The sequence below is a fragment of the Botryllus schlosseri genome, chromosome 1, assembly GCF_051294905.1.
Source record: "Botryllus schlosseri isolate E-star chromosome 1, Bs_hap1, whole genome shotgun sequence".
Taxonomy (NCBI): domain Eukaryota; kingdom Metazoa; phylum Chordata; class Ascidiacea; order Stolidobranchia; family Styelidae; genus Botryllus; species Botryllus schlosseri.
The window spans coordinates 40,855,977-40,883,855 of record NC_137236.1 but is presented as its reverse complement, the minus strand read 5'-3'; the positions used below and the strand labels follow the sequence as shown (position 1 = coordinate 40,883,855).

At 39.8% G+C, this 27,879-nt stretch overlaps 2 protein-coding genes and 1 long non-coding RNA gene across 3 annotated transcripts in view; 1 reads left to right on the top strand and 2 right to left on the bottom strand.

Annotated features, from left to right (window-relative positions):
- Positions 1-27,879, bottom strand: part of LOC145436382 (protein bicaudal C homolog 1-like) — a 788,516-nt gene that overhangs the window by 313,063 nt on the left and 447,574 nt on the right. The gene's annotated exons all lie outside the window — the stretch shown is intronic.
- The window catches only part of LOC145436956 (uncharacterized), a 416,296-nt gene that overhangs the window by 316,825 nt on the left and 71,592 nt on the right, over positions 1-27,879 (top strand). The window lies entirely within an intron of this gene.
- Positions 66-10,471, bottom strand: LOC145449780 (uncharacterized). Its single transcript, XM_080328209.1, has 5 exons — positions 10,341-10,471; positions 6,729-6,884; positions 5,596-5,800; positions 3,861-4,048; positions 66-1,243 (listed from the first exon to the last, which is right to left on the bottom strand). The coding sequence occupies exons 1-5, from the start codon at positions 10,439-10,441 to the stop codon at positions 1,240-1,242; spliced, it is 654 nt and encodes a 217-aa protein (XP_080184335.1). The 5' UTR covers positions 10,442-10,471; the 3' UTR covers positions 66-1,239.

Here is a 27,879-nt window from a genome sequence, read left to right as displayed (position 1 = left end):
TACCTCGTGCTTGGCGCCACCCTGACCATTGTCCAGCCACAAAGAGTCCACAACATCACAAGCAGTTTCGACGCGACACTACTAACTCTTTTATTTTATTTACCGAAAACGGTGACAATACGCAAGAGATTGAAGCCAAATTTAACAATCCTAGTAATATGCAATAAAATCCACTTATTCAACATCAACACGATTGTACAGCATATCGGCATCTCTAAAACATACTAACACTTGGTCAGGAAAATTCGAGGATGTTCCCAGCCCTGTGGGTAAAAACATATCTCCGCACCGCACAATATGTGGTGTATCGAATAAAACGAAACAAATGGTTGATCAACAAATCACACGCAAATACGAACGAACAGACTTGTACAAAATACCAGTATAGTTAACTGACGGTCAACTAACTACTGGTTTTTCAAGTAGTTCTAATTGCGCACGAGAAAAACAAGCACTTGTAGAACGAGAAAACTTGTGCCTTCGTTCGTTGTGATATTGATGTTCTGTTGTGTCATGTTCTTGCAGCCATTGCTAGCTCAGAGTCATGGGTTTTAGTGGCAGAAATCATGTTTTTCTCAAATGATTTTGTAACTAAAAATGGACGAGGTGTTTCCAATTGACTCTACTAGTTAATTAGTTGTGGATTGTTGAAGGTCGTTAGTTCTAGTGCTAGTTAGGTTATTGTACACACTTGCAAGTTTAGAGAAACGTGTAGTTCTATAGCCACGATATTTAAAAAGTGAGTTCTAGTCGCGCATTTTGAAAATCCAGTACCGGTAGTTCTATTTGTTAGTTTTGAAAGTGGGTGGTTTTAGTTCTAGTGGGACATTTTGAAAATTCACTAGTTTGTACAAGTCTGGTAAAATTTATCAATACCATATAACTAAGACGGCAGTTTTCTTATTCAAAGATCTAATCCACACAGAGAATCATAAAAAACTCGCAAAACACTGGCGTGTATAGAGTAGCTGAGAATAGATTTTCATGCAAGGTCAATAGAAAACGGATGGTTCTTTGGTAAAATTGTGCTGGAACAAAAGGTTGGAGGGTTATCTTCGGAGAGTCGGAAAAGAATGGAAGATGATCAGTCACAAATGAAGAAATTGCAGCGTCTAAAACGTTGGTTTTACAAAAATGGCAGCTTTTGAATAGTCATGAAATATCGGCAGTTTTTTTCGTATGATCCTAACTTTCGCAGCAGGTGACAGCGCCGAGGACTTTATGGCTCCTCATCCATCGTTACCTGCGTTAGAAAGTCACGGAATCAAGTTTTGAATGCAAAACAACTGCAGCAGATGTGATCAAGAAATAGCGCTTCATGAGACATGTAAAACAAGATATCGAAAGTGTCCCCCGTGGTCGCCCAAATATCCTATTTTTTTTTAGAATTTGTCCACTTTGTGTTGAAAAAGTGTTGAGATAGACGTGACTCCAATCTACTGGTTGGCTAAATGAAAAGGCAAAATTTACACCAACGAGAGCTTGATAGGAAAAATGACCCTTTTTTAGTCAACCGTACAGAAGTCGATGATCTGACAGACGTATTTGCGAGACGGATGTAGGAAATGACAATTTTTAATGAAGCAACGTTTTTAAAACAGGTAATTACGGGAGTCAAATCAGGAAAATTACCTCGTTTCTTAGTCAACCAAATAGTATTTTTAATACGGCAATCCATGCAATATATGAATATTTGTCGAATCATATGGATTGTTTGAGTCATCCGCAATGACTCGAGTATAAGACAAGACTATACAAAAATCAGGGTTGTAACCAAGTCACAAGTACAAGGTACACTGCAAATGGATAAAATTCCCAAAAATTACTTCAGTTACTGGTACCGCGAAAATGCCACTCTTTACACTCTTCAGCGATGCAAGCAAATCCAAAAGATACATTGTGCTTTACAAATTCGAGAGTGTAAAATTTGAGCGGTTTTGCCTAAAAAACTGTCTAGTCACGGTGGGAGGGCCTACATACATAACCATTTGAATGATTAGTACAAAACTTGCTTGAATACTTGGAAAAGGTTCAAGTTGAAAATAGAACATGACCCGACTAGAGTCAATTTGTGTATTGACTCAACTTGTAATCGAGTCATAGTACATGACTCAAGACTAGGACGGCAGAGACAGAGATTTTATTGTAACATCGAAGAATAGTAAAGTCAACACATGATTGGTATTTCGTCTATCAGTCCCAACACTTGAAAATAGGGCCGGAAAGTGTTAACACCGAGGAAAATTACGATATTATGATTGCGAGCCATTCTATATCACTCGGGCGGCGCTGAAAAGAGTGGGTTATACAGGATTGAACTGAACATCAAACAGTGAACTTGATGACATGGAGCTCGAGTCACAACACCATGACTCGGACTCGGTGGTGAATTGAAAATGACTCAACTTGCCTCGTGTTAAAACTATAAAAGTGCGACTCGGAACCTTGAGACTTGGTTACAACCCTGGTTTAAACCAGTTGCTGTGACAATTTCACTCGCAAAAAGCGACGCAAAACTACATTACCGTAATTTTACGAATATAGCATGCCCCCATGTATAATACGCACCCTTAACATGGCATGCAAATTCTGGGAAAAAGCCTGTACCCATGTATAGTACGCACCCTGCATTCGCAGTACGCGAATAGCTGTGTTTTAGCATACGATGTCGTTCTGTTTTGCGATGTCACTGTTCAACAATCATGACATAACGATAATCATTATACAATTACCGGCATTGTCTCTAGACAATAGTAGATAGCAGCCAAAGCCCGCGAGGCTGGCGACTAGGGCTGGGCACAATGATTCGAGAACTCGAATCTGAATCGAATATTAATTGTGATGATTCGAGTCGAGTAGTAAAAGACGATTTTTTCCAGTACTGGAATTATAAGCTCCTCGTCACTGGAAGTTAATTTATCAACGAGAATTATCGTTTCGACAGTAGTTTTCCCTGTTCAAGCCTTGAAACCTTGATTGGCCGTACCGTGGCATACGAAACTTATAGTACAAAGCTACGAAGTTTCTGGAACTAGCACATTTCCGAAGTCATGATCGTCCCGTAACATTGTCACCAAGTGCAATGAAATCGGTATGGTCGAAAAAATACCGAAGTACTTTTAATATGATGGAGAACAAGTATTATATTCTTTTATGGATGCATAAAAGGTACATATTTGAACTTTCACATATCACGTTCTGCTATGACGTCATAATGAGAGACACTCAATTACTCAACTCGACGCGAAGCATATTACGTGATTCAGAATCGAATCACTCAGGTAAGCGATTTTACCCAGCCCTACTGGCGACGCGACAGTTTAGGCCAGAGACGCGACATCTTGCGCACGAGGCCTATTACAGATGCCATTGCTCAGGCTAACGGTTATGTCGTGACCACCAGGCCTGTTGAAGATGCGACCGATTACGCAAGCGGTTATATCTTGCGCACATGGCCAGTTGTATATGCGATTGTTAAGGCCTGTAGTTGACGCAATGAATTAGCGACAATTGCCGCGCGCGTCTGCGGCAATGCTCGTGCTCAATGACCTAATTTCGCTCGCGTACAAACAGCAAACTGACTCTGCAGGAGATCGTGTGCTGTGCTGCTCGTTAATTGGCAACACGCTTCTTGCTAATTGGCAGCGCGTTGCACTGGGCGAATTACGAATTACTGGGCACGATGGCCGATTGTGATACACGGTTGGAAACAAACATGAAGAAAGGTGTGATTTAAAGTTTTTCGTTGAGGGAGATTTTTTTCAAGGCTTATTGTACCCATGTATAATGCTCACCCCCTATTTTAGGGCAAAATATCAGTAGAATTTTGCGCATTATACATGGAAAATTACGGTACTCACAAGACTCTGTTCAGACGGACCCCGGTCCGATGCCCGGTGGGCGTTTGTTCGCCTAGCGACATTTCACCGACTGCAGCATTGATCTCGTCCATCGTCTCGGGGCTGCCATTTCCCGAGTCGTTATGCAAATTATCCCCCATGGGGGTCGCGAGGCACGCATTGTCACCATGGACTTCTAGCACGGTGTGCTTAAAAAATTCAACACAATCAATTATTTACAAACGAAGCATAGTCAAATATACAATTGAATGGTATATTGATATAAACCCAAATATTTTCGGCTGACACTCGTCAGGTGTTTAGCAGAAATAAGGGGTGGAGTTTGAATTCTGGTCGATCTTTTCGGTTGGGACTTCACTATTGGAAATACGATAGCTTGAATCGCGCCCATGGACCACTCGACTAATCAACGGTATGTTAATTGTATGTGGCATGTTCGCGATCAAATCAAGGTTTTCATAACAACCATCGTGTATGGGCGCATAACATCTGGTTCAAGACCGGTGTACACTAGGGCTCTTCAAAAATGACCTTTTTTCTCAAATCGTACTGGCTACTTGATAAAATTGTTAGGTTACCTAATTTAAGCCTACACACAAAATTTGGTGCAATTCCAGCCAGTAACCGCGTTGGTAAAGGTGAAGAAAGTTTCTATTTATTATATAAAATTAACTAATAAAAAATTTGAAAATTTCCTGTTCACCCCATGAAAGTGTTAGGCTGTCTATAGAAACGATCCTCACCAAATTTGGTTCAATTCCAACCAGTGGAAGCGGAGTTATTGCCGTCGAAAAATTATGATTTGAATATAATAATATTTACGGTCAGCACAACTATAATAAATAAACAAAGAATGGGTCCTACCGTCAGCCGAAAATATTTGGGTCCATTTCAATATGAACATTGAACATATTATTCAATTATAGGCCTATGTGGAAGTTTTGTACCTCCGAGAAGCTATTCAAAGTAATATTTTTAGAGGTGGTGAATGTATCTAGTGGAAATAATGTCATGAATTTCTATGCAAATACAAGTCTAGGTGGCAAAGTCAAGTACATATAATTAATTAAGTGCAATGTCAGACTTGGCATCAATTTTCATGTCATAATTAGAGGTCGACCGATTATCGTCATGGCCGATTATCGAGGCCGATATTTAGAGCTTTCTCGATTATCGGTATCGGCCTATGAAGCCCGATATCGCAGCCAATATTTTATATTTAAAAAAATTTCAAAAATATTGGAAATTCAATGCTCCGTGTTCTCAATCTCAAGAAATCGACGACGCAAAGGACGATACATGACAGATTTACCCTTGTAGGACGAGTTTAACTGGGTGATCAAAGCAGAGAAACTGTGTTTCCTGCATTACAATTTACCTTTTCTGGACTGATCTGCAATTCTGTATCATGTTTTGCTTTTTGGGTTATCTAAAATTTTAACGAATGTGCACAATTAAGCAATAATTATTTTCGATTTCAGTTTTTGCGTTTGTTTTTCGGCTTTCTGTGGCATGAAAATGTGCCATCTTGCCTAATATATAATCGTTTTAGTGAAATTGATCTCTGCTCCCTCCATATTAATATCGGCCTATGATATCGGTTATCGGACTTGCGAGTGTGCCGATATATCGGTATCGGCCTGCAAAAATCAATATCGGTCGACCTCTAGTCATAATGAATATGGAAAACATAGCAACATGAGGATTGAATGCCGCATTTTTGTTAGATACATACCTGTTTTATGTCGCAGGAAAATTGGACTTTTTTGACATCACCTCCATACTGGGCCTGAATCTCGAACTCGCTCAAACTAGGCGGCGGTTTTATTATGACCACCGTCCTCTGACACCCGTACTCGATAAATTCTTGATTTGGTCGCACAGTTAATCTCTCGTTGTCGGGATATTCGAGTATCAAGTCTGTCCCCGGCGTGAAGGCGCTGAAAAGATAAGGATTGGTGCAGGATAATGTGTTCGGGATAACCATGAAGCTAGGCAGTCTGCAACAAAACACACTCATACAAATGGTGCCAAAGCCTCATTCCAGGGCTGATGTCTTGAAAATGTAGAACAGAGAAAATACAACATGAGTAAAATAATAGTGTTTCAGAGCCAGTCTGGTTCCCAACTGGTGTGGAATTAAGGGTTTGTGGTGGTGATAACTTTTACCATAATCAAGTCTAACCAAAGTTTCTTGTAGGGAGCAATTTTAGGGGGGTGGATTTTAGGTTCTGGGGAATGAAGAAAAAAGGCATGGGAACCACTGCTTTAGTGGATGAGCCAAACACTGGTAGGATCCTATACAATGTGTCTCAAGTTGGCTGTACTGCGTCTTGATATTAGGTCTAAAACTATTGACCTCGTTTCTATTTTCCAACTATTATTCATAATGTTCATAATTACTGAGTTTTTGATGACCCGACTTGACTCAAGTCATTTTTTCAAATGCATGACATGACTCCGACTCGAGTCAATTTGTGTATTGCCTCGACTCGTACCAGGAGTTACTCGAGACTAGGAAGGCCAAGACAGACATTTCATTGTAACTTCGAAGAATAATTAAGTCACCACACTATAGGCATTTCTGATATTCGAAAAATAGGACCAAAAACTGTTGGGACTGAGGAAAACGACGATATTATGAATGTGAGCCATTCTATATCACTCGAGCAGAGTTGCAAAAAGTGGGTTGAATCGGAATTAACTTAAAACTGAACCCTGAAGTCAAAACACTATGACTCGGACTCGACCCTCTATTCACTGATTTGGACTCGAACTTCTTGGTGGTGAACTTCTTGACTTGTGACTAGGCTACAACCCTGGATTTCACCACAAACGTAGTATCGGTATCAAAACAATTTGGCAGACCTTCGCGACCATATTCTTTTGTCACGCTTCTTTCTCTCATCGGTTCGATCGATCTCTGGTTTTATTTCTCTCGTAGCAAACGTGCATTCCAAGTCGACAGCCTTCGACGTCAAAATCTCTTTGCCCACAGAAACATGGTAGAAGATCTCTTCGACCCTGAAATAAAAATTTCAAGTCAACCGGAGTTGGAAAAATAGAAAATTTGCAGCTTTTCTGTATCAAATTTAGCTCGTTTTTGGATATACAGTTCTCCTGTAGCATTTTCAGAAAAAAAAAACAGCAATGAGAATGAAATTAAAATGAGCGCAAAGAAATATCCCACAGATTCGATGAAAACTAGATTACTTTACTGACATTTCACTTTACTTAGTCCAATTCAAATTTACTTAGTCCAATATAGGCAACTACAATTATGAAGTTGTAAAAGTCTGCATTGAACGTGGAAGCATCATCCCGATATGCAGCGGTTTGAAAAAGGGTTGCCAGATCAGGGGTGTTGCAAGATAATCAGGGTAGGCAATGTCACACAACAGAAATTAGGGACGTACAAATTCTGAGCAGCATTTGGGAAGCTGATGACTAGGGCGATTTTTTTACATGTCAAAATTTCGTCAAAGTTGTAGCGTTAGGTCAAAATTGTTTACAAAGTAATAATTTTTTTGACCTCAGCATTCCGTTTGTATCGTAGATTCTGCACTGTCGGTGAACTCATCATTTGATATTTACAGCTTGTAGCCTACTTTATAGGCCTACCGTTGCAGACGGCCCATTGCCTGCTTATTTTGAATCATAGATGGTCAAATGGAACAATAGGTTGATATAACGCAAAGCGAATGTTTGTAGATGTGATAGTTGTATAATCTGACTCCAGAAGGTAGCGTTTACAATTCGCTGCGTGTTCCCTTGCGTTCAACGGACCGGCGTAACCACACCGTACGGCCTTGTTGGCTGACGTACCACGAAGCCTGTCCATTGTACACGTATTCGATGGATCACACTGGCGAATATATTTTGTTCTGTCTCCACGACTTATTGAATCACGTACATCAATGCCACGGGCTTCCGAATCAGCAAAAAACGAATGAATGAACATCTCTGCTTGGTATTACATACGCATTATCTATCATAGCCACGAGAGAATATATGCACCAAAACATCGTACGATTTATTTGTCTTATCTTTATTTACACGACTCACAAAGGTCTTATCGGGTTTTCACTTGACAGAATTAAGCAAGGCTCACATCACTCCCTATTGCTCAAATCTTAAAATGGCGTTAACAATATATTTCGTTAAAGTTGACATGGTGGTATAGTCAACGTACCGCAATATCCTAACTGAAGCAAGACTAATCGGGCATTGCATGATTCTTATATCAAGAAGTGCATGATGAAAAATTGTGATGTAGACAACATTGTCAGAATGAAGCAACACGGTGTGTCACCAGCATTATACGTAGAACTTCAGTGTTGCCAGCCAACAACTACTGCTGGGCAAGGCACTTAGTGAGGACAGACACTTTTTACTTGAGAATGTCTTGAAATGTCTTTCGTTGTACTACAACAAATTTTCATTGTTTCTACCATAATAGGTGATGTAACTACTGGAATTCTTCATAGGGCCAGATTTCGTTGAAATACTGGTTTTTTTCATCCAAAAAGTTGTCAGTTTTCAAGACCAAAACATTTATGCAGGCCAAACTACTTCATAGGGACAGACAGTTCCCGCTAGAAATGAAGAGAATTGATATAATTTTTACATGATATGCGAGAACACCCAATTTGATTACGTGGGAGGTCAAAATAAAGTTTTTTTAGGTCAAAATCTTCTGATTTTTAGGTTAAAAATAATCGCCCTACTGATGACTAAAAATAATTGTCAATAAATATACCTCAACTGGTAATAAGTAGGACTGTGCATAATGAATTGAATATTGATTCTAACGATTTGAGTCGAGAAGTGAGAGATGATTGTTTCATTATGACATAGCTTCAATATTATTTTCTACTGTTGAAGGCCATCAACCTCAATTGGTTGCGTCTGGGCATACAAACATGTAATACAAAGCTACGCGCGTTAATGGATATGCCATATCCATGCAATCGTGATCGCGTCATTGCAGCTAAGTGCGATGAAATAGGTATGGTCCAAAATAATCAAGATTTTATGTGCTGTAGAGATGGTGTTCTATATCTTATGGTAGCATAAAAGGTGCATATTTTAATTTTTCACTCCATTCAAATAGTGGACTGGAAGGCTAAGCTGCCTAATACTCGATTCAGAGCGGAATCACTCGATTTTGTAAAGTGGCTGAGATCAAGGCTGCACTGAATGTGATGACCCCATTTTTAATCAACATAATCAGTACCACCAATTTGATGAGCTTAGTTAGTCACCAGTTTCCCACATCTCGCACTCAGGATTAGGGTGGGGTGAGGCACAATGATGTGAGTACTCCTGCAAATTGAGAATTGATTGCAGTAATGATTCGATTCGAGTAGTGAGAAACGATTTCTACAAGTACTGGAAGGATGTGTCCTTATTACTAGGGCTGGGCATAATGATTCGAGTTCTCGAATCTGAATCGAGTAATAATTTCAATGATTCGAGTCGAGTAGTAGAAGTCGATTTTTTCGAGTACTAAAATTATACACTCCTCGCCACTGCAAGTTAATTTATCAACGACAATTATAGTTTCGATACCATTTTCGCCTGTGGAAGCCTTGAAACCTTGAATGGCCGTATCGCAGCATCCCAGACAGTACAAAGCTATACGAACGTTACTGAAAATAACACATTTACGAAGTCATGATCATTCCACAACATTGTCACAAAGTGCAATTAACCCGTATGGTCGAAAAAAATCCAAACTATCTTTAATGAGATGGATAACAGGCATTATATATTCTTTGTGGTGGTATAAAGGGTACTCATTTGATCTTTGACATACTACATTTTGTTATGACGTCATAATGAGTGATACTCGAATACTCGACTCGACTCGAAACATTTTACGTGATTCAGAATCGAGTCACTCAGATACTCGATTTTGCCCACCCCTACTTATTACCACTAGAAGGCAATTTATTAACGATATTTCCCACCATGGAAGATTTGTTCTGTTATTTGTCGTACCATATCAGAGCATATGAAACATGTACCGTACGTAATACAAAGCTATATGCAGTGTATGCACAATAGTGGAAATAACATGCATGTGATGTTGTGATCAACCTACAAGATGCAATGAAATAGGCATTGCTAAAAAATAGCAAATTATCTTCAATTCGATCTATACAATTGGCATTTTTCTCTTGTGATCGCACAACATACATGATGCATATACATTTTAATGTTGTTCTTACGTTTGTGACAGTGTAATGAGAGATATTCAAATACTGGACGCCTAGAGTGCCGCGTGGTCAAAATTGACGAGAATGAGAACCACACTTCAAACATGAAATGGTCTGCAATTAATTTTCAAGGCGTGAAATTCTTTTGGCAGCAACTTTTTGATCCATAAATGTGCCATATTCCTACGGTTCTGCCACCGAATCAAATTTGATCTCGTCAATTCCACTATAATATATAGTAGGCTATAGAATTTCTTACCGAGAAGATGGTGCACTTGAAGCCATGGCTATATACCCGTTAAACTGTTGAAACGAAAAGTGCTGGTATCGATTAATTGCGAATAACATGGTAAACTCCATGATGCAATATTCAGCGGGGTTTTAATTTCCCTGCTGTTAGCATAGCATCCGCTAATGTTCGTTAGTTATCTCATCACGACTCGCCACTGTTTTAATCGAGGACAAATAGCAGTGAAACAATGATATGATACTAAAAGATTGAGGCAGCCTCGAAATTGCTAAAATTCGGTAAATTTCTCAGAGTAATGACCAGACGTTATCAACGTTAACTCAGTCGCAGTATAATCAAGTGCAAGTAGATATTCTTGAGACGTGAAAAAACAGTAAGGTCTGAACAGTACTGAGTGAGTGGTGAGTACGGTACTCAAAAAGTTCCAAGAAAAACTATATATATAAATAGAATCATCATGTGTCGCTAAAAACATGTTTCAAATTCCAATTCAGCATTTTTAGCACTATTTGTACGTTATTAAGCTCTTGCGTTAACTTCTTGTAGTTAAATGCAATTCTACTGCGTTCTAGATTTTGCAAGGACAGCAGAATATACTCAAACCCAAACAAGAAAACATTGACCTCCGATTTAAATCTCGCGCAACCATCTTGATTGAGAAGCAGCTCATGTGTAAACAACCATTGAGCACCATACTGTGTAAGGACTCGACTAGCGATTGTAGCGAACACCAGGATATCTAGACTTCAAACAGATCGCGAGTGGCGAGATTCGCGGATGGTTGATTTGAAGTTGACATATGCCTGACTAGTGACGACTAACATTGCAGTAGGTTACTGATCCTGTCATTGCTCAAATCTAGTATACTAGATTAGCGACCAAGTTACGTTTCAATTTTAATATTCAAACGGATAAATATCAAGATAAACAACAACAATAATTTGAATGTTATTGTAATAATCGCCGAGTAAACCTCAATTAAATGCTTTCATCATAGTGTCCTATACGGTGTCGACACATGCAAATCGTACGCCTCAGTGAAATTGTATCACGTCACAATTTCCATTTGGCCACAGGCAATTTGACGGTAATTTTTGACCGGCTTGCCGAGCATTAAATTTGGTAAAACGGGTAGATCGAAAGCTGACTCTGCACTGATTACGGAAATATAAATTTTATTCCGCTCGTGGCCCTGTAACTCCCACAATCAGCCTGGAATTTTTTATTGTTATGGAGATTGGCATTGGGACGCAACAATGCTGAACAATGCTGTCTGGCTCCTTTTTCTTGAGCTAGTCTCTCGTTTCGCCAGACAGCATTGTTGCGTCCCAATGCCAATCTCCATAACAATGAAAAATTCGAGGCTGATTGTGGGAGTTCCAGGGCCACGAGCGGAATAAAATTTATATTTTCGTATTCAGTGCAAAGTCAGCTTTCGATTGATACCTGTTTTACCAAATTTAATGCTCGGCAAGTCTGTGAAAAATGACCGTCAAATTGCCTGTGGCCAAATGGAAATTGTGACGTGATACAATTTCACTGAGGCGTGAGATTTGGCTGTGTCGACTCCATATAGGGCACTACTATAGAATGTAAACGTGGAATGGCAGCGACCGATTTTGCAGCTCCGTTCCGCTTCGCTGAAGCTTTACTCGGACTGATCTTACGGCAGCTACTGTAGTAATTCTGGCAATCCAAAAGTTGTCTTCCAGAGCTCAGAATTTACTGAATCCGGTCTTGATCGAAAGCGACTGTAGCATTATGCTTTCATGCTGCACAACGCTGCTTGATGCTACGTAACTTTTTAGCACGCGAAAACTCCGGGCCGCGCCGGGTTCGATTCCGCGACGGCAGTTATTCTGCTATATGGGTCTGTCAGTCTGTCTGACATATTTCACTACATTTTGCAATATTTGCGGATCGCCAAGATGACCAGCTAACCATATTCGTCGCCTCTCCATGGCGTTGATAGCACTCTGTTTGATGACGGTGTTTACCGGAATTTAGCAGATAATTTTACGCATTCTCCAGTACGGTATACTAGGCATAGTTTTGAATCGCTGCATCGTATGGTAATTCAGTCTACAAAGTGAAATCTTGACCGCATAGCAATCTAATTTTCGAGCCAAGTAGTAAGTATACAGTCTAATCCGCAATTACAATGTTCTACAACGTGCTGTCCAGTTGGAGGCATGATCAAAACTCGGTTAGTCGCAGGGTTGTAACCAAGTCACAAGGCTCCGAGTCACAAGTAAATCTCACTTTTATATTCTTGACTCGAGTCAAGTCGAGTCATTTTCAATTCCCACCGAGTCAATTCCGAGTCCAAGTCAGCGAACAGACGATCGAGTCCGAGCCATGGTATTATGACTCGAGTCCGAGTCATGGTATTATGACTCGAGTCCGAGTCCAAGTCATTGTGTTGACTGCTCAGTTTCCAGTTAAAGTCTTCCTAAACCCACTTTTTTAACTCTGTTTGGTGATATTGAATGGTTCGCATTTATAATATATCAATTTTCCTCACTTTTAGCAGTTTCTGGTCGCATTTTCAAGCACCAGTACCAATAAACGAAATCCCAATAGTGTGTTGGATTCGAAATTACAATGAAATGTCGGTCTTGGCCGTCTGAATCTCGAGTCAATGACTTGCTTCGAGTCATGCGCAATGACTCGAGTCCAAGTCGAGTCAATCTCGAGTCATTTCTGTATTTTGAGAAAATGACTCAAGTCGAGTCGAGTCAGCCGAAAATCGTGACTCGAGTCATTACAACCCTGGTTAGTTGTATGATATGATCACCAGTTCTACAGCGGTTGCTGAGCGATCTGGAGATTCATTATTGCGTATTTCGATCATAGTGATCTGGTATCCAGACAAACGACATGGTCTTAGACTTTACGTACCTCTTGATTCGACTCAATAATTACTTTCACCAGTAAAGTGTGAGAGGAGCTGGGATGTTTGATCGCATGCAACTGTCTTGAAATATTTCTATCGTACTCACAGTAAGGCATTGTAAATACCAATAATCCCCAATTGAGAAGTACGCCATCCTAAATACTCCACTACCACCACTATCGGAACACCCGATGGCGACATGTCAAACGTGTGCTGTGTTACTTGAATACTATACTAGTACTTTACTATACTGTTGTTAATGCATGAATATCGTTATCTGAAATGGGCTAAAATGTTCCGATGACAGGAGAAATGTGGACTGAGCATTTTAAATACTGCAAAACATCCAGAACTATATAGTAAAGAAACTTGTAATCAATATGAGTGATGGTTCGATTTTATTGCCATATATTAGGGTCACCATATTTAGGGAATATGAAAAGAGGACACATTTAAAAGAATTCAGATTACAAAAATTGGTAAATTTATTCCGAGCTTGCAGTTGATTGACGAAATAAAAAGAGGTCATCTTTCAGACCGGATACCCGAGACACCCACTTCGCATCAATTTTCCGTTCGTTGACTAAAAAAAAGCCGTCATTCTGGCTCACCCGAAGAAAACACCGGACCGTTACTTGAGTATTGATTTTCTATATCTCAGTCGAATTTTAACATTCATTTAACCGCAGTTTTTAAAAAAGAGATCACATTTTTATTTGTTTTTCATATTCCCAGAGACTAGGAGGTGACCGCACATCCCGCACAACTGGATAATGATTAGTCTAGTTTTCACATAATTTGGGATGCTTTCATACCGTATTAAAAAGTTTTACTTCTCTTTTCATAATACTGATGCCAAATCGCTGAGGATTTTCCGCTAAGACGTTTGGACTAGCCACATAACGCCTTCAACCCTCCCACTTCTATGTAAGCTTCTGGTATCAACGGTAACGAAAAAATCGTACATCAAGCCATATTGCTCGGTGTCTAGCGCAAGCGTATATATCGACTGATTTCGATATATATAACTTGTATTGCTAATATTTGTAAGGATTCTAACTTGTCGGCACGTAGATTACGAGCGAAATTAATTATTAATAAAGAAAACTGAAGGAAAACATTATATTCTTATATTAGAATATATATTTTGGAGAAAATCGCTTGAGCAGCGCGATGGAATCCGTTGGCACAACGACATCTATATGGAAAAGAGAAAGAGCAAGCTTGCTAGAAACAATTGGAATAACCGCTATAGTGGCATCTAAGCTGGATCCGGAAAATCAACACTCACACGCAGAATAGCAAGACAAGCTCTCGGCATGACTGCAGGAGACAATGCCAGGGATCAGCCATCTTACAATAAAAAAGGTCCTACATTGAATTGAAGGATATCAAAGAGGCGAAGTAGCTTAAACCGTCCAAATTTCTCTTCGGGGGGCTGTATCAAAACGAAGAAGAAATAGACTAGGCATTCGAATGGAAAGATCACCGCCCGTCTGAGGCAATTTTAATATTTGACGGGATCGATCAAGCAAGGTGGGAAGTTGATGAGAAAAGTGCTCGAAAAATGAGAAAGCATGACAAAGCAAGCTCCTGGACAGTTATGTACAACATTTTATCCCGCAATATCCTCCGTAACGTAAAAGTATACATTGCTTCACGCGAGTTCAAGGTTTCAGAGTTACCGCGGCGACGGCGCGAGCCGAAACCATATCATTACGCTGAATGGTCTTACTTCGGCGCAGTGGCATATTCCGCGGCTGCAGCATCAATGGGTGTGGGTTCGAGTCCGACCGAGGTTGACTTCCGTGTTCCGATACCTAAGTGTTGGAGGTTTACCTAAGCTCCTCCTCACCACCTCATCCGCGTCAGTGGTGTCTTACAAAAGCCTAGAGGTGGGCCGTGCTATAAGTCGGCAATTACGAAAAATAAAAAGAATATCAACCTGATGTAAATGGCCATAGCAGTAGACCAGGGCTGGCCAACCTTTTCAGCCAACGGGCCACATTCGATTGACGAAGTATTGCGCGGGCCGAGAAACTTTTTTGAAGTTTATAGGTCAATAATATTGTCATTTGACTACATTGCGGGCTTGTTGTATATCGCTGGGCTAATTTTGCGAGGACTGGGCTATTCGGCGCTTGGACATATCGATATCGAAAGATGCGACCAACATGCGTCAATCATTTCGTGCCTAGGTTTCATAGTCGACGGTCTTACTGCGAGCGCAAAAGCAATGTCGGATATGTTGAACGACACTTTGTCTCGTAATTGCGAATATAGCTAGACTCAATCTGATACATTAGGTGTTGTTCCATTTTCACAAAAGGGCAACAATAATAAACACAAGAAACCGAGTGACAACATGTTGCGCCAAGCTTGTAGAAAATTTTTACCTTTGATAAATCTACCGCAAATTATTCTGCTTTATTGTAGTGTACGAAGATATACCAATATGTGAATGGCTGATGGATCTGGCAATGCGTCGGAACCGATATTTTAGTCATCATATCTCAAGTGTTGCGGCCAGACTGATCAAATTTTTGGTTGGCCTTGCAAATTCACAATCTGTGCAATCCATTTTTGATGATATTAGAAATTTCGGAAATGACCGCGCGGGCCACTCAAAACCTTCTCGCGGGCCACGGGTTGGCCGGCCCTGCAGTAGACAAACACCATGAATACCCCAAAACAAACAAAAAAACAAAAAAACTTCGGAAGACGCGCAGAGGTATATTTCATCTCATTATTGCAAATACAGTTGCAGTTATTTCTGTAAATCAGACGTATATTTTCATTCTTATTCCTCGGGAGCAATGTTCCCTCTAAGCTGCGCACGTGCGAAAATGCGCAGTGCTGACACTGTCTCTGTTCACAGAAAATCTAAGTTGCGCACAAAAAATCCGCATTGATGACCTTTTTTAGTCGTTACGCACTGCTGTCCAAAGGACTGCGCAGTGAGTTGGTGAGCGTGCGGCTGTGCGCAGACTCGTCGAAAATTAGAGGGAAGATTGCTCTTGAGGGATATACTGGAGGCAAGAGATCTGATGGTACTAATTCACCATTAGCGCGAAACAAAATTTTGAGTCAAATCTGCCGCGAAATACCTAATTCAGAAAGATTTACGAAAAACATGTGGGTGGCATGGCCCCGTGCGACCTCCCCCGCCTATGGAAATGCGTGGTAACTATGTTAATAGTCGTCGACATTCATATTTTCACGATCATGTGTGGGCGACTACATGTGAAAGTCATATTTTGATAATACACCTTTAATCGAAAATTAACGCGTGAGCCACTAAATTTTATTTGAGGGCGATTGATTAGCCATCCCTGGTGTATGTATATCTTGAGTCGGAGTATAAGCCGCAAAAACATTCACGATAAACATTTCGTAACGAATTACCAACATGCAGTAAATTAAAGGCCAATATCGCGGCCGATATTTTACATTTTGGTTGTTCTATTTAATATTTTCTGATGTGACGATAAATGGGGGCACGAAATTATTCACTAACATCAAGTAGGGCTGGGCAAAATCGAGTACCTGAGTGATTCGATTCTGAATCACGTATTACGCTTCGAGTCGAGTCGAGTATTCGAGTATCACTCATTATGACGTCACAACAGAATGTATCATCTCAAAGTTCAAATATGTACCTTTTTATGCCACCACAAAGAATATAATGCCTGCTATCCGTCACATTGAAGATACTTTGGCCTTTTTTCGACCATACCGATTTCATTGCACTTCTTGACATTGTTGTGCGATGATCATGACTTTGGAAATGTGTTATTTCCAGTAACGTTCGTAGCTTTGTACTATGTCTCGTATGCTGTGACACGGAAAATCACGGTTTCAAGGCTTCCTCAGCAAAAATTAGTATCAAAACTATAATTCCCGTCAGTAAATTAACTTTCAGCGCCGAGGAGCGTAAATTTCAGTACTCGACAAAATCAACTTTTACTACTCGACTCGAATCATTAAAATTAATACTCGATTCAGATTCGAGTACTCGAATCATTGTGCCCAGCCCTAACATCAAGATGTGCGTGTCTAAAAAAGATGGAAAACCACGGAAATAGGGCGAAAGGAGAAAATTGTAAAATGAGAAGTTCGCAGACATTTTAACCAGTACGGCACGGCTTGCTGGAAAATCACTCTGCAAACAATTTTCGCAAACAATTTTGACGAAATTTTAACCCCAATTTATCTTGAAATAAATCCAACCGTAAATTACTCAGGATCCGTCCGGCCCAGCAGTTGCTGACATATACAATATTCTTTCCAATTCTGTACTAATTGCAGAAGATTAGCCCTGATGTATGTCAGCCCAGCATATACGGGTTTATTCAAATATCGATATACTATTCGCTTTCAAATACTTGCGAAATCGTTTAGCACGCGTATCGTTGATATATTGGTTCAGTCTCCCATGTATGAGGATTACAACGAGCACACATTGTATTCTGTATCTGATTTAAGTCGATGAATGGATTGGTTTGGTTGATTCTCGTGATGATTAGCAATTGACTTCACTGACAGGCATTCTACAATTTTACATTATTTACGCAAATTTTTCGAAGCTAGTATCAACATCATCATTGGTTTATTAGCAATTTTATCAGTTCAATACACCACAAGAATGCGATACAATGAAAAGACAGGAAGATGTCGAAGCGACTTGGATTTGTCAATGGAATCAGACACCCACCTTGGCCTGGGCGATCTAAAGAGGAGGCATGTATGCACATTGCACAGATTGCACACTGAATGAAAGTAAAGAAGATAGTATAGAAAAAAGAAAGGAAGGAAAGGACGTAGTTTATTTTTGTCCTTGATGTTCTTGCGGCATATACACCGACTCATGATACACATACACGCGACCTGCGCATATGCATGCCATGAGTACATGATGTGCATATGCCGCTGGACAAGGAAGTGCAGATATAGCCTCTACAGCTTTCTAAGTCATGCACCACCCCTCCATGCTATCCCAGTAATGCATGAGCGCCAAGCCGGGATGCCATGGATACCAGTGTTACTATCAGGTCTTTGGTCTGACCCGGCCGGGAATCGAACCCACGACCTACCGATCAAGAAGCAGGACGCTTGACCGTTACGCTATCTTGTCGGTAACGACAAGAAATAGGGCGGCATGTCATGGAAAGCGAGATCGATAGATTAGTCGTGGTCCGGTAATCTTGAGGATGAATTGAATTTATTTAGTAGTAATTGCTTGTATTTCGACTTGAATGTTGACATGCTCGTCGACTGTCGGATGGCCTGCGGTATACTATTCCACACATCAGGTCCGGCATATTTGATAGAGTGATGATCTTTTCGGTCGGTCATCTGGTATTTGGACGACGTTGGCGAGCGTGTGTTGTACTTGTGCGCTTTTGATTCCGAGGTAAAGAAGTCATTGAAATATTCCTGGCAACCACCGCAGTGAAAGTGATACATAAACTTGACGATTTCTAGTTTACGCATATATTCTATGTTTAGGACACCGAATCTCTTCAGCAGCGACTTGTTGGATGGGCATCCCAGTATTTATCATGTAGGATCGCGCAGGGAAAAATGCTAGTCACAAAGTATTTCATGTTATCATCTGCTGACTGTAGTTGCTATACATCAATCCAATTCGATGATGTGCAGCATGTTTCTTAATTTCTGATTCGTCCGACCGCTATCCACAAACAGTGTTTAATTTTGTTAAGCACACTGCCTTGCCATAATATGGACACTGTACAAGGCAATAGTGAATATAAAGCATTAAATATATAACTCTTAACTCAACACTGCGATAACACTTTATGAAATAATTTATGACTGAAGCAACGGCTTTTTTTTTAATCAGAATTACGCCAACATTCCGTGACTCGTTTCAACTAGAGGGGTAGTAAACAGAAACATTCGTCAATTATATAGTATATAAAGATAGGTAAATAAATCAAAAAAATATACACGGCTGATACATGCCAGGGGTAATCATCAGCAACTATAGTAGTAATTTGGAGAGAACACTGTGCGTGTACATCAACATTTTATAATAACATATATAACGTTGGTGTATCGGGCACATGATTAACAGGAACTTCTGAAATGTATCGGTTCGACGTATATAAATGTGTGTGTACTACATATATGACAAGTTGCAGTTTGTGCCGTATAATTTCAGAAACATATTCGACTATTTTTGAGTCAGTAGCGAGTGATTTGGAGACTTGCTTCTACAATAAAAACTCGATACCTCCGTTGCAGTAGTGGTATCTAGCTAGCCTGTACGGAAAACCTATAAAATCTTGCGCTGATTAAACCTTTGGTCCTTGAGTTGTAAGACCGAAATCAATTCACCTCTCCCACCAAATCGCATGGAAAACAAATATATATCTGTGTTTTTCTTGTGAAGGATATTTTGCTTCGTATCAGTTAACGACGAGTACACTGTACAAAGTGCAGTCATGTGTAGTGTATATTCAGTTGACGCATACGTCATTGCGATGTGGATGAAGTCGTCAAAGCCGAGATATGAATATGTATCTCTACCAATTGTGTAATCTCTAACGAATCCTATCTTTAATGAGGATTGATCCTGGGAATTGCCTTTTATCCACGGGATGCAAATTTCTCGATTTCAAATGGATCCATAAATATCGGAGATCGGCCGGAATATCCAAAGGACGCGGTTTCAATTACGAATCCAAGTCTTCTTTGTGTATACGTAATTGCAAACCGCGTACCACCACAACAGATACAATTCGATTACTGATTGCGTCTAATTATCTACAGGCAATGATAGGCAAAACGAGCGCGTGATCGCTAATCATATGAGTTGGATGTGTGTCTTGACTCTTGCCGAACTCCGAAACTTTATCGGCGTAACCCTGGGGTTCGTTGACCCCCTGGGTAACTACAACTGATATACAAGTTTACGGTTATTAGCTTTAGCATAAACGTGTTTTCATCGCTACGTAGCTGGTGACAGGCACTTGACATTGATAACATTTTGATCATAAATTTGGATCATTACCAACATGCTCGTTGGGTAGTAGCTACCCAGGTTGTTTTGAACGAGTCTGTAAATGATCGAGGTTCGCATCTAGACACGAACGTTCAATAACCCTCTTTGGGTTCCAAAATCGCTTGGTAACTGGTACATCAAGAACGAAATAGCCTACACTATTACATCTTGGTAGTCAGCAAACAATGCTTGTTCCACCACTACACTACACCACACACACACACACACACACACACACACACACATACACACACACACACACACACACACACACACACACACACAAACACACATACACACACACACACACACACACATACACACACATACACACACACACACACACTACACTAATGGATACTTTGCTGTCAAATGTCAACAAATTTTGCAGGCGTCTGGGATCAATCTTGATTTATTATGTTTATTTGATCGTAACAAACAAATCCGTGCGTTTGGGGTGTCGGGTATTTTATACCCACATTATGGGGTGATCTCGGTAGCAAGTATAAAACCCCGTTCTACACTCTGCTCATCATTACTGTAGCAATTTTCAGAACCCGAATACATTTTTCGGTCCGGCCTAGACCGTTGACAAGCGAGCTTATATTCCTTTACAAGTTGTCGTCGAAATTGTTGGCAAAGCGACGGAAGATATTGAATTTACGGGATTATTGTAGCATTTGATCGTTACAGGTGATACATTTGGGGACGTTTAAAAGTCAGCATTTACTTCAGCATTTTGGCATAATATAACCTGAGTCGTCGCTAGGTATTGTGTCCAATGAACAATAATATACCTATGTACTGAAATATAGGGTTGGAATTATCAATATGACGTGACGTGAGGTCATAGGTTCACGTTAACATTCACCCAGAACCTTTTATAGGGGTTCGCAGGTTCGCACCAACCCTAGTCCTCACCCTAACAGTGGTTTTAGAGATGATATAAACGTTACTTTAAGGTTTCGCTGTTCCTCTTGCGTATTGTATGCTGTGAAAAGTGAGCTATGATCAGTCATATTCAAGAATTTTTGTGAACGTTAACTACTGCACCGTTAGTGCCTATCACGAAATGGTATTAACAACCCGCTTACACGAATAGTAAATCCCAATGATAATTCCTAGTGATTGATTACGCGTCGTGCGGAGATGTCGCAAACATCACATGTCACTGCAAAGTTTGCAAACAGACGATTCTTTGACAGCGTAATTTTTATGAAGCACTTAAATGCGATGTGCTCGGTATGAGACATTTGTTTGGACAGGGCGTACTGAACATAAATCGAGCAACTTATCTGCCAGAATGTGAATTATATGAATTGGTACGAGCACATATCATCGCTTCCCACGCAGTTGTTGCAATGTGATTGTGTGGGCCGCAACCGATGTACACTATTGTTAAGTATTTCTCAAGATTTCTGCTCAGTGTCACGTAGAAACATTAGAAAAATGAGTTTATTGCGTTGATGAACAGTGTTGGGATGACTCGAGTCATGACTTGAATTGACTCGAGTCACTTTGCAGAAATGACTTGACTTGACTTGACTCGGCGCTTCAAAAATGCGGATTGACTCGTGACCCGGAGCAAAATTTACGAGTCAATTTCAAGTCATCAAGTATAAACGGTATCAAATAAATCACTGTATTTCGTGTATGTTCGTATTGTTCTCGATACGCTTGTGTCACTTGTGAAAGTAGCCAGGCATTCACTGAATGTACGTTTGAATGATCCTCCATTATTGCATCACAAATACATTGATCACAAGCGAAATTATCACAGGTTACGTTGTCGTATTAGTAGCATTAGTAGAAGAATAAGAATATAATAGCAACGTGTGCTAACATTGCCCAGTGATCACCTTTACCAACCCTCTTTTATGATTTAAATCTGGCGAATATAATTGATGCATTTGTTTTCTCACGGATGTGTAGATGGTAATGTATTGCACCATATCAATTTGTTACAACTTCTCGAGGCTTCGTATTCGATCCTATTGGCTGATATTAACAGTCTGTAGCATAGCTATACAGTTAGTCACGTAGTTTATTTGCGGTTCTACGTGTGCGTGATAGACACAGCGCCTTCTTGCAAGCATATAAAACTTTATATTCGTTTATAGCGCGCTCTGTCGTGGGTGGCGTTCTTCTTGGTCAGTGGCTCAATAAGTCAAAGTAAACAAGTCAGCATTGCTCTTTTAATAAAACAACTAAAACGTGACGATGCTCGTCCGACGGGGACTAAAAGACGACCGCACCTCCGACGCTGACTAAAAGCCGACTGGTATCGCGGACGGTGACTGAAAGGCCGACTGGTATAAACGAGTGCAACACAACAAGACGTAGTAGTAACATAATCAGTGACCAGCAAGGGTAATTATAGGTTAATCATGGAGCGGTACGCTACACGTTATTTGATGCAAGATAAATGGCAAATTATTCTGCCTTTCTCACAGCTAGCCAATTGTAATGACTGTGAATCGTCACTGATACTTCGAAAATTCAATTTGACTTGAATTGTGACTTGACTCGTGACTCGACTCGACTTGACTTGACTTGACTCGAGTCACATCCAAAAAACGAGTGACTTGACTTGACTCAAGTCACCTTCGAAAATCGATTGACTTGACTTGACTCGAGTCAAATTGTGCAATGACTCGAGATGACTCGTGACTCGAAGGTAGTGACTTGATCCCAGCACTGTTGATGAATAAACAACGCGCCATCCTGCCATGCCAGGCCGTTGGTGATCATTTCCCGAAAACGCGAGCTATGTTAATTGGCCCTGAATGAGGTCTCCTACAGAAATTTTTTTGGTTGATTAGATGGGAAGATATATCGAGTAATTATCAATATTTGGTCGATCTCGTATACTCATTATAGTATGTAATGTTTACTAGATATTAAATACCAGTTGGTGAACTACCGATATAAAAGCCTGCCGATGAAGTACTCAACCATCATATTGAGATACTGTCGATTGGGTTTACAACCTAATATTACGCCGCATTTGACGAGCATACGTTAAGTTAATCGCTTTCAGGGTGACAGTCCTTATCAGCAAATACGGTAGCTACAGTTTAGTGAAGGCGCATAGTCAATGAGAAGATGAGTCACGACCGGTTGGTTATCGGATTTCCTTGATGTAATAACCTTGTGGTTGTTATCGTTTAAGAGAGGTTTTACGAGCAGTATTTCGTGAAATATACGTGAAATACACGTCCATGTCGTAATTCTTATAAAATATTTTACTTACAACTCCATACGCTTCCGATCTGCAATTGGGCAGGTATTGTACACGTGCATTATCACTAGAGTTTGACGAGGTTGAACAACCTGAGATGGGGAACCTTTTAAATAAACGCTATCAAGTTGAAAACACCGAGACGGCTCAGTCTCCATGTAGGATGTCTATAGTCGACTCATCCTTTTGGGGTAATTTACCAATTTTCGGGGGTAATTCAAATCGACATTTCATATAAATTATTATAACACTGCAAGGAAATATTTTCAAACGTAAATATGAATGAAGGCTAACATATGTTTGTGAAAGCTTGTAGGCTAAATATCTTTTGTGTCACTTAGCACACCATGCCTGTTGTGATATCATAGTAACCAGAACCAATAGTTATTATGAATAAAATGGTCGAATGCAGTATAGTATAGTGCTAGAAGGCCGATTTATTTTGCTGTAGTACGGATCATATATTTTTACGCATTGAAATACAACAAAGGACGTCCAAGTTCAGCTTTACACCTATAAGGCAGTAACAATATCGTAGAAATATAGTTGTTAGTATTGAAAAGTGTAGCGGTATAGTCTGGTCAGAAAATTGGATCTTGCATCCTCAGAATGCCTTCCAAAAACGAGGGGACGATATTGGAAACTTTTGGGTTCGCCTTCAAAATTAATAACAAATCTTCGTCACAACGGCATTGAACTTTCAGACTTAATTTCCTTCAACTTCTTGCTGTGAAATAGGATTTTCTGCAATGGCATCTATCAAAACGAAATAATAAAATTATGTTTACGATTGACAATTGCATTAGATGATGTCTATTATCCTCATTCCCTTTCCTCTATGTGATCACCGGATAACACAAAAACAGCATCAGCCTTCACATTGACTTGATATTCTTAACAGGAATTTCAGTGTACATTATGACGTCACGTTGTATTGTTTTAACATTAATTGACTGCCAGCTTTAACTTGATATTTTTTGAAAAGGGGTAATCGCATCCTGTCATTTTCTTCTTGAAGGTAACGGTGTAAAAAGGTTAAGAACGACTGAGTTGGGGTGAAACATCGGGTTAGGCTTATAGTCGGTTCAGCTAAATGGTGCTCAAACAGAAAGTTAGGTTTCACTGTGTGAAAAAGTGTGCAACTATCTTTAACACCACAATATCGATCGTCCCTACGTGCAGTTTTTGAACAGGCAATAGTCACCTTCTCATTGTGGTATATTAGCGGGAAACTAAAATAATAAATAGCGTGGTGACCAAATGAATATTATATATGGATAATATGGATATAATATATTTATCAAAATCATACGCGAAAGGTCAGTCTCGAATAGTATTGGTGATGAGGGAGGTTCAAATATGTACCTCTTATGCGACTACAAAGAAAAGAACACTTACTCATTCATAATATGTACACGCTGATCGCTGGCAAACAGCAATAAATGTCACTCTCTAGTAAATCATGCCGTGCCACTCTTTACTGAATCAACAGATTTATTTGAAATTACTGGAACATCCAGTGGTTCGTAATAACTTTGTGGCAGTAAAAAGTATCGCTAGTTTTTTGACTCATGATTAAAGTTACCTTCCTAAATGTGTCGGTTTGATGTAAACAGATATGTGTGTACGATACCAATCGAAAGGAAGTCTCACTTTTCGGAATTAGACCCTTTATAACTAAACGGACCAGTAAGCGAACACTTTTACTTCAACCCTGGGTATTTCAGAGACTTCAACTTACCAAAATCCTCGGCTGTTCCATTGTAGTGTGCATGCATATTTACTCACCTCTACTGAAATTCCTTACATTATTTGGTAGAATTTACTTTGGCTTCCTGAGTTGTGCAAGTCAAGTTTACCGCCGAAACTAGTCTTCCCGTTCGCACTTGACCGTATAAAATTCAAATGTATATCCGAATGCCCATTGTCAACGACAATCATGCTTGGTATTAGTTAGGAGCGTATTGTACGCTGTACAGTAGCGTTGTTAAAAAATGAATGCATAAATCCAAAACTAAACTAAAACAAAACAAAACCAGCCGAAGGCGATGGCGCAGCAGAGCCAATTTACAGTTTTAATTTTATTTAAAAAAAATTGTCCTCAAATTTTACTGTCACCCCATGAAATATTTGAGCTGCAAAAGAGAAAGATGTATAACTAAAAATCATTTTTGCTAACTTCCAACCGGTACAAGCGATATTACTGCAGTTGAAAGCTTTGGATTCCGAAAAATAGCATCGATGGTGGGAAATCCCGGGATTATTGAAGAGAACGTCGCTTCTACGGGCAGGAGTTGCGTCAAATTTCTTTTGCATCGTTTTGTGTACAACATAACAATTACATTGGGTTGATAGTCGAATTGAAAAAAAAATCAATAATGAAAAATTTTCATTTGGCTCTAACGCGGCGTCGGCTGGTAAAAATCGAGTCAAATTTCGTCTGCATCTTTTTTAGGCCCACCAACAATTTGATCGGCCCAGAATCCGAAAAAAAGGTTATTGTTGAAAATCATAATAGTAGCCTACAGCCACAAGTCATATATTTCCAGGTGTCGCATGGACCATTGAAATAGAGTGGAAATCGTCAAAGCCACGGTATAAATATACGTCTTCATAAACTACACAAACTTTCTCGATTTTTCATTCATATGCAAATGCAGCATCGCGACTTTGATGTCACCGTGATACAGCGATTGTTAAGATTACCGTTTATTCCGAAAATTCAGATTCTTCTTTCAATGTGGAAGCCTACTATGGTTGTTTACCGAACATCATGGCGTTTGGCATACAAAAGGCGAACGTTCGCGCTATACATATGGTTTGAGCTCTGGGTGTAAAATGCTACCAAATATCCGATCCGAGTGGCGACTACTTATATAGTCCGCATATTCCGTCAGTGTGTCTGCTTGCCTTCCATACCCAATTCTGAAATGACTCCGAACCGCACAAAAAATTTACGAAGGGATAATGCATAGTCAAATTCTCGTTTTCTCTCACGCACTTTTAGTTGTGAAAATTGAGATATCAACTATTAGGATCAAGAACAATTTAAACCTATTCATCTGTAAAGTTGTTACCTGTCACGAAATGGCATTAACCAAATGCAAATTTGGTTTATTAGACAATTACGTTGCATTCGTGTGAACGGGGGCTGTATAGGTTACTGTTTAGTTCGTGCCATCACAAAAATTGGAAAGAAAAAAATGCTTCCATTTCCATTCACAAATTTCACAATTTAAAGTTTCAACTCATCCAAATTCACGTCAGTATTTAATTTTGTTAAGCACACTGCCTTGCCCATGATATGGACACTGTACAAGGCAATAGTGAATATAAAGCAGTAAATATATAACTCTTAACTCAACACTGCGATAACACTTCATGACATAATTTATGACTGGAGCAACGGTTTTTTTTAATCAGAATTACGCCAACATTCCGTGACTCGTTTCAACTAGAGGGGTAGTAAACAGAAGCATTCGTCAAAGATAGGTAAATAAATCCAAAATATTTACGGCTGACACATGCCAGGGGTAATCATCAGCAACTAGTAGTAATTTGGAGAGAACACTGTGCGTGTACATCAGCATTGTATAATAACATATATAACGTTGGTGTATCGGGCACATGATTAACAGGAACTTCTGAAATGTATCGGTTCGACGTATATCAATGTGTGTGCACTACATATATGACAAGTTGCAGTTTGTGCCGTATAATTTCAGAAACATATTCGACTATTTTCGAGTCAGTAGCGAGTGATTCGGAGACTTGCTTCTACAATAAAAACTCGATACCTCCGTTGCAGTAGTGGTATCTAGCTAGCCTGTACGGAAAACCTATAAAACCTTGCGCTGATTAAACCTTTGGTCCTTGAGTTGTAAGACCGAAATCAATTCACCTCTCCCACCAAATCGCATGGAAAACAAATTTATATCTGTGTTTTTCTTGTGAAGGATATTTTGCTTCGTATCAGTTAACTGTACAAAGTGCAGTCATGTGTAGTGTATATTCAGTTGACGCATACGTCATTGCGATGTGGATGAAGTCGTCAAAGCCGAGATATGAATATGTATCTCTACCAATTGTGTAATCTCTAACGAATCCTATCTTTAATGAGGATTGATCCTGGGAATTGCCTTTTATCCACGGGATGCAAATTGCTCGATTTCAAATGGATCCATAAATATCGGAGATCGGCCGGAATATCCAAAGGACGCGGTTTCAATTACGAATCCAAGTCTTCTTTGTGTATACGTCATTGCAAACCGCGTACCACCACAACAGATACAATTCGATTACTGATTGCGTCTAATTATCTACAGGCAAACGAGCGCGTGATCGCTAATCATATGAGTTGGATGTGTGTCTTGACTCTTGCCGA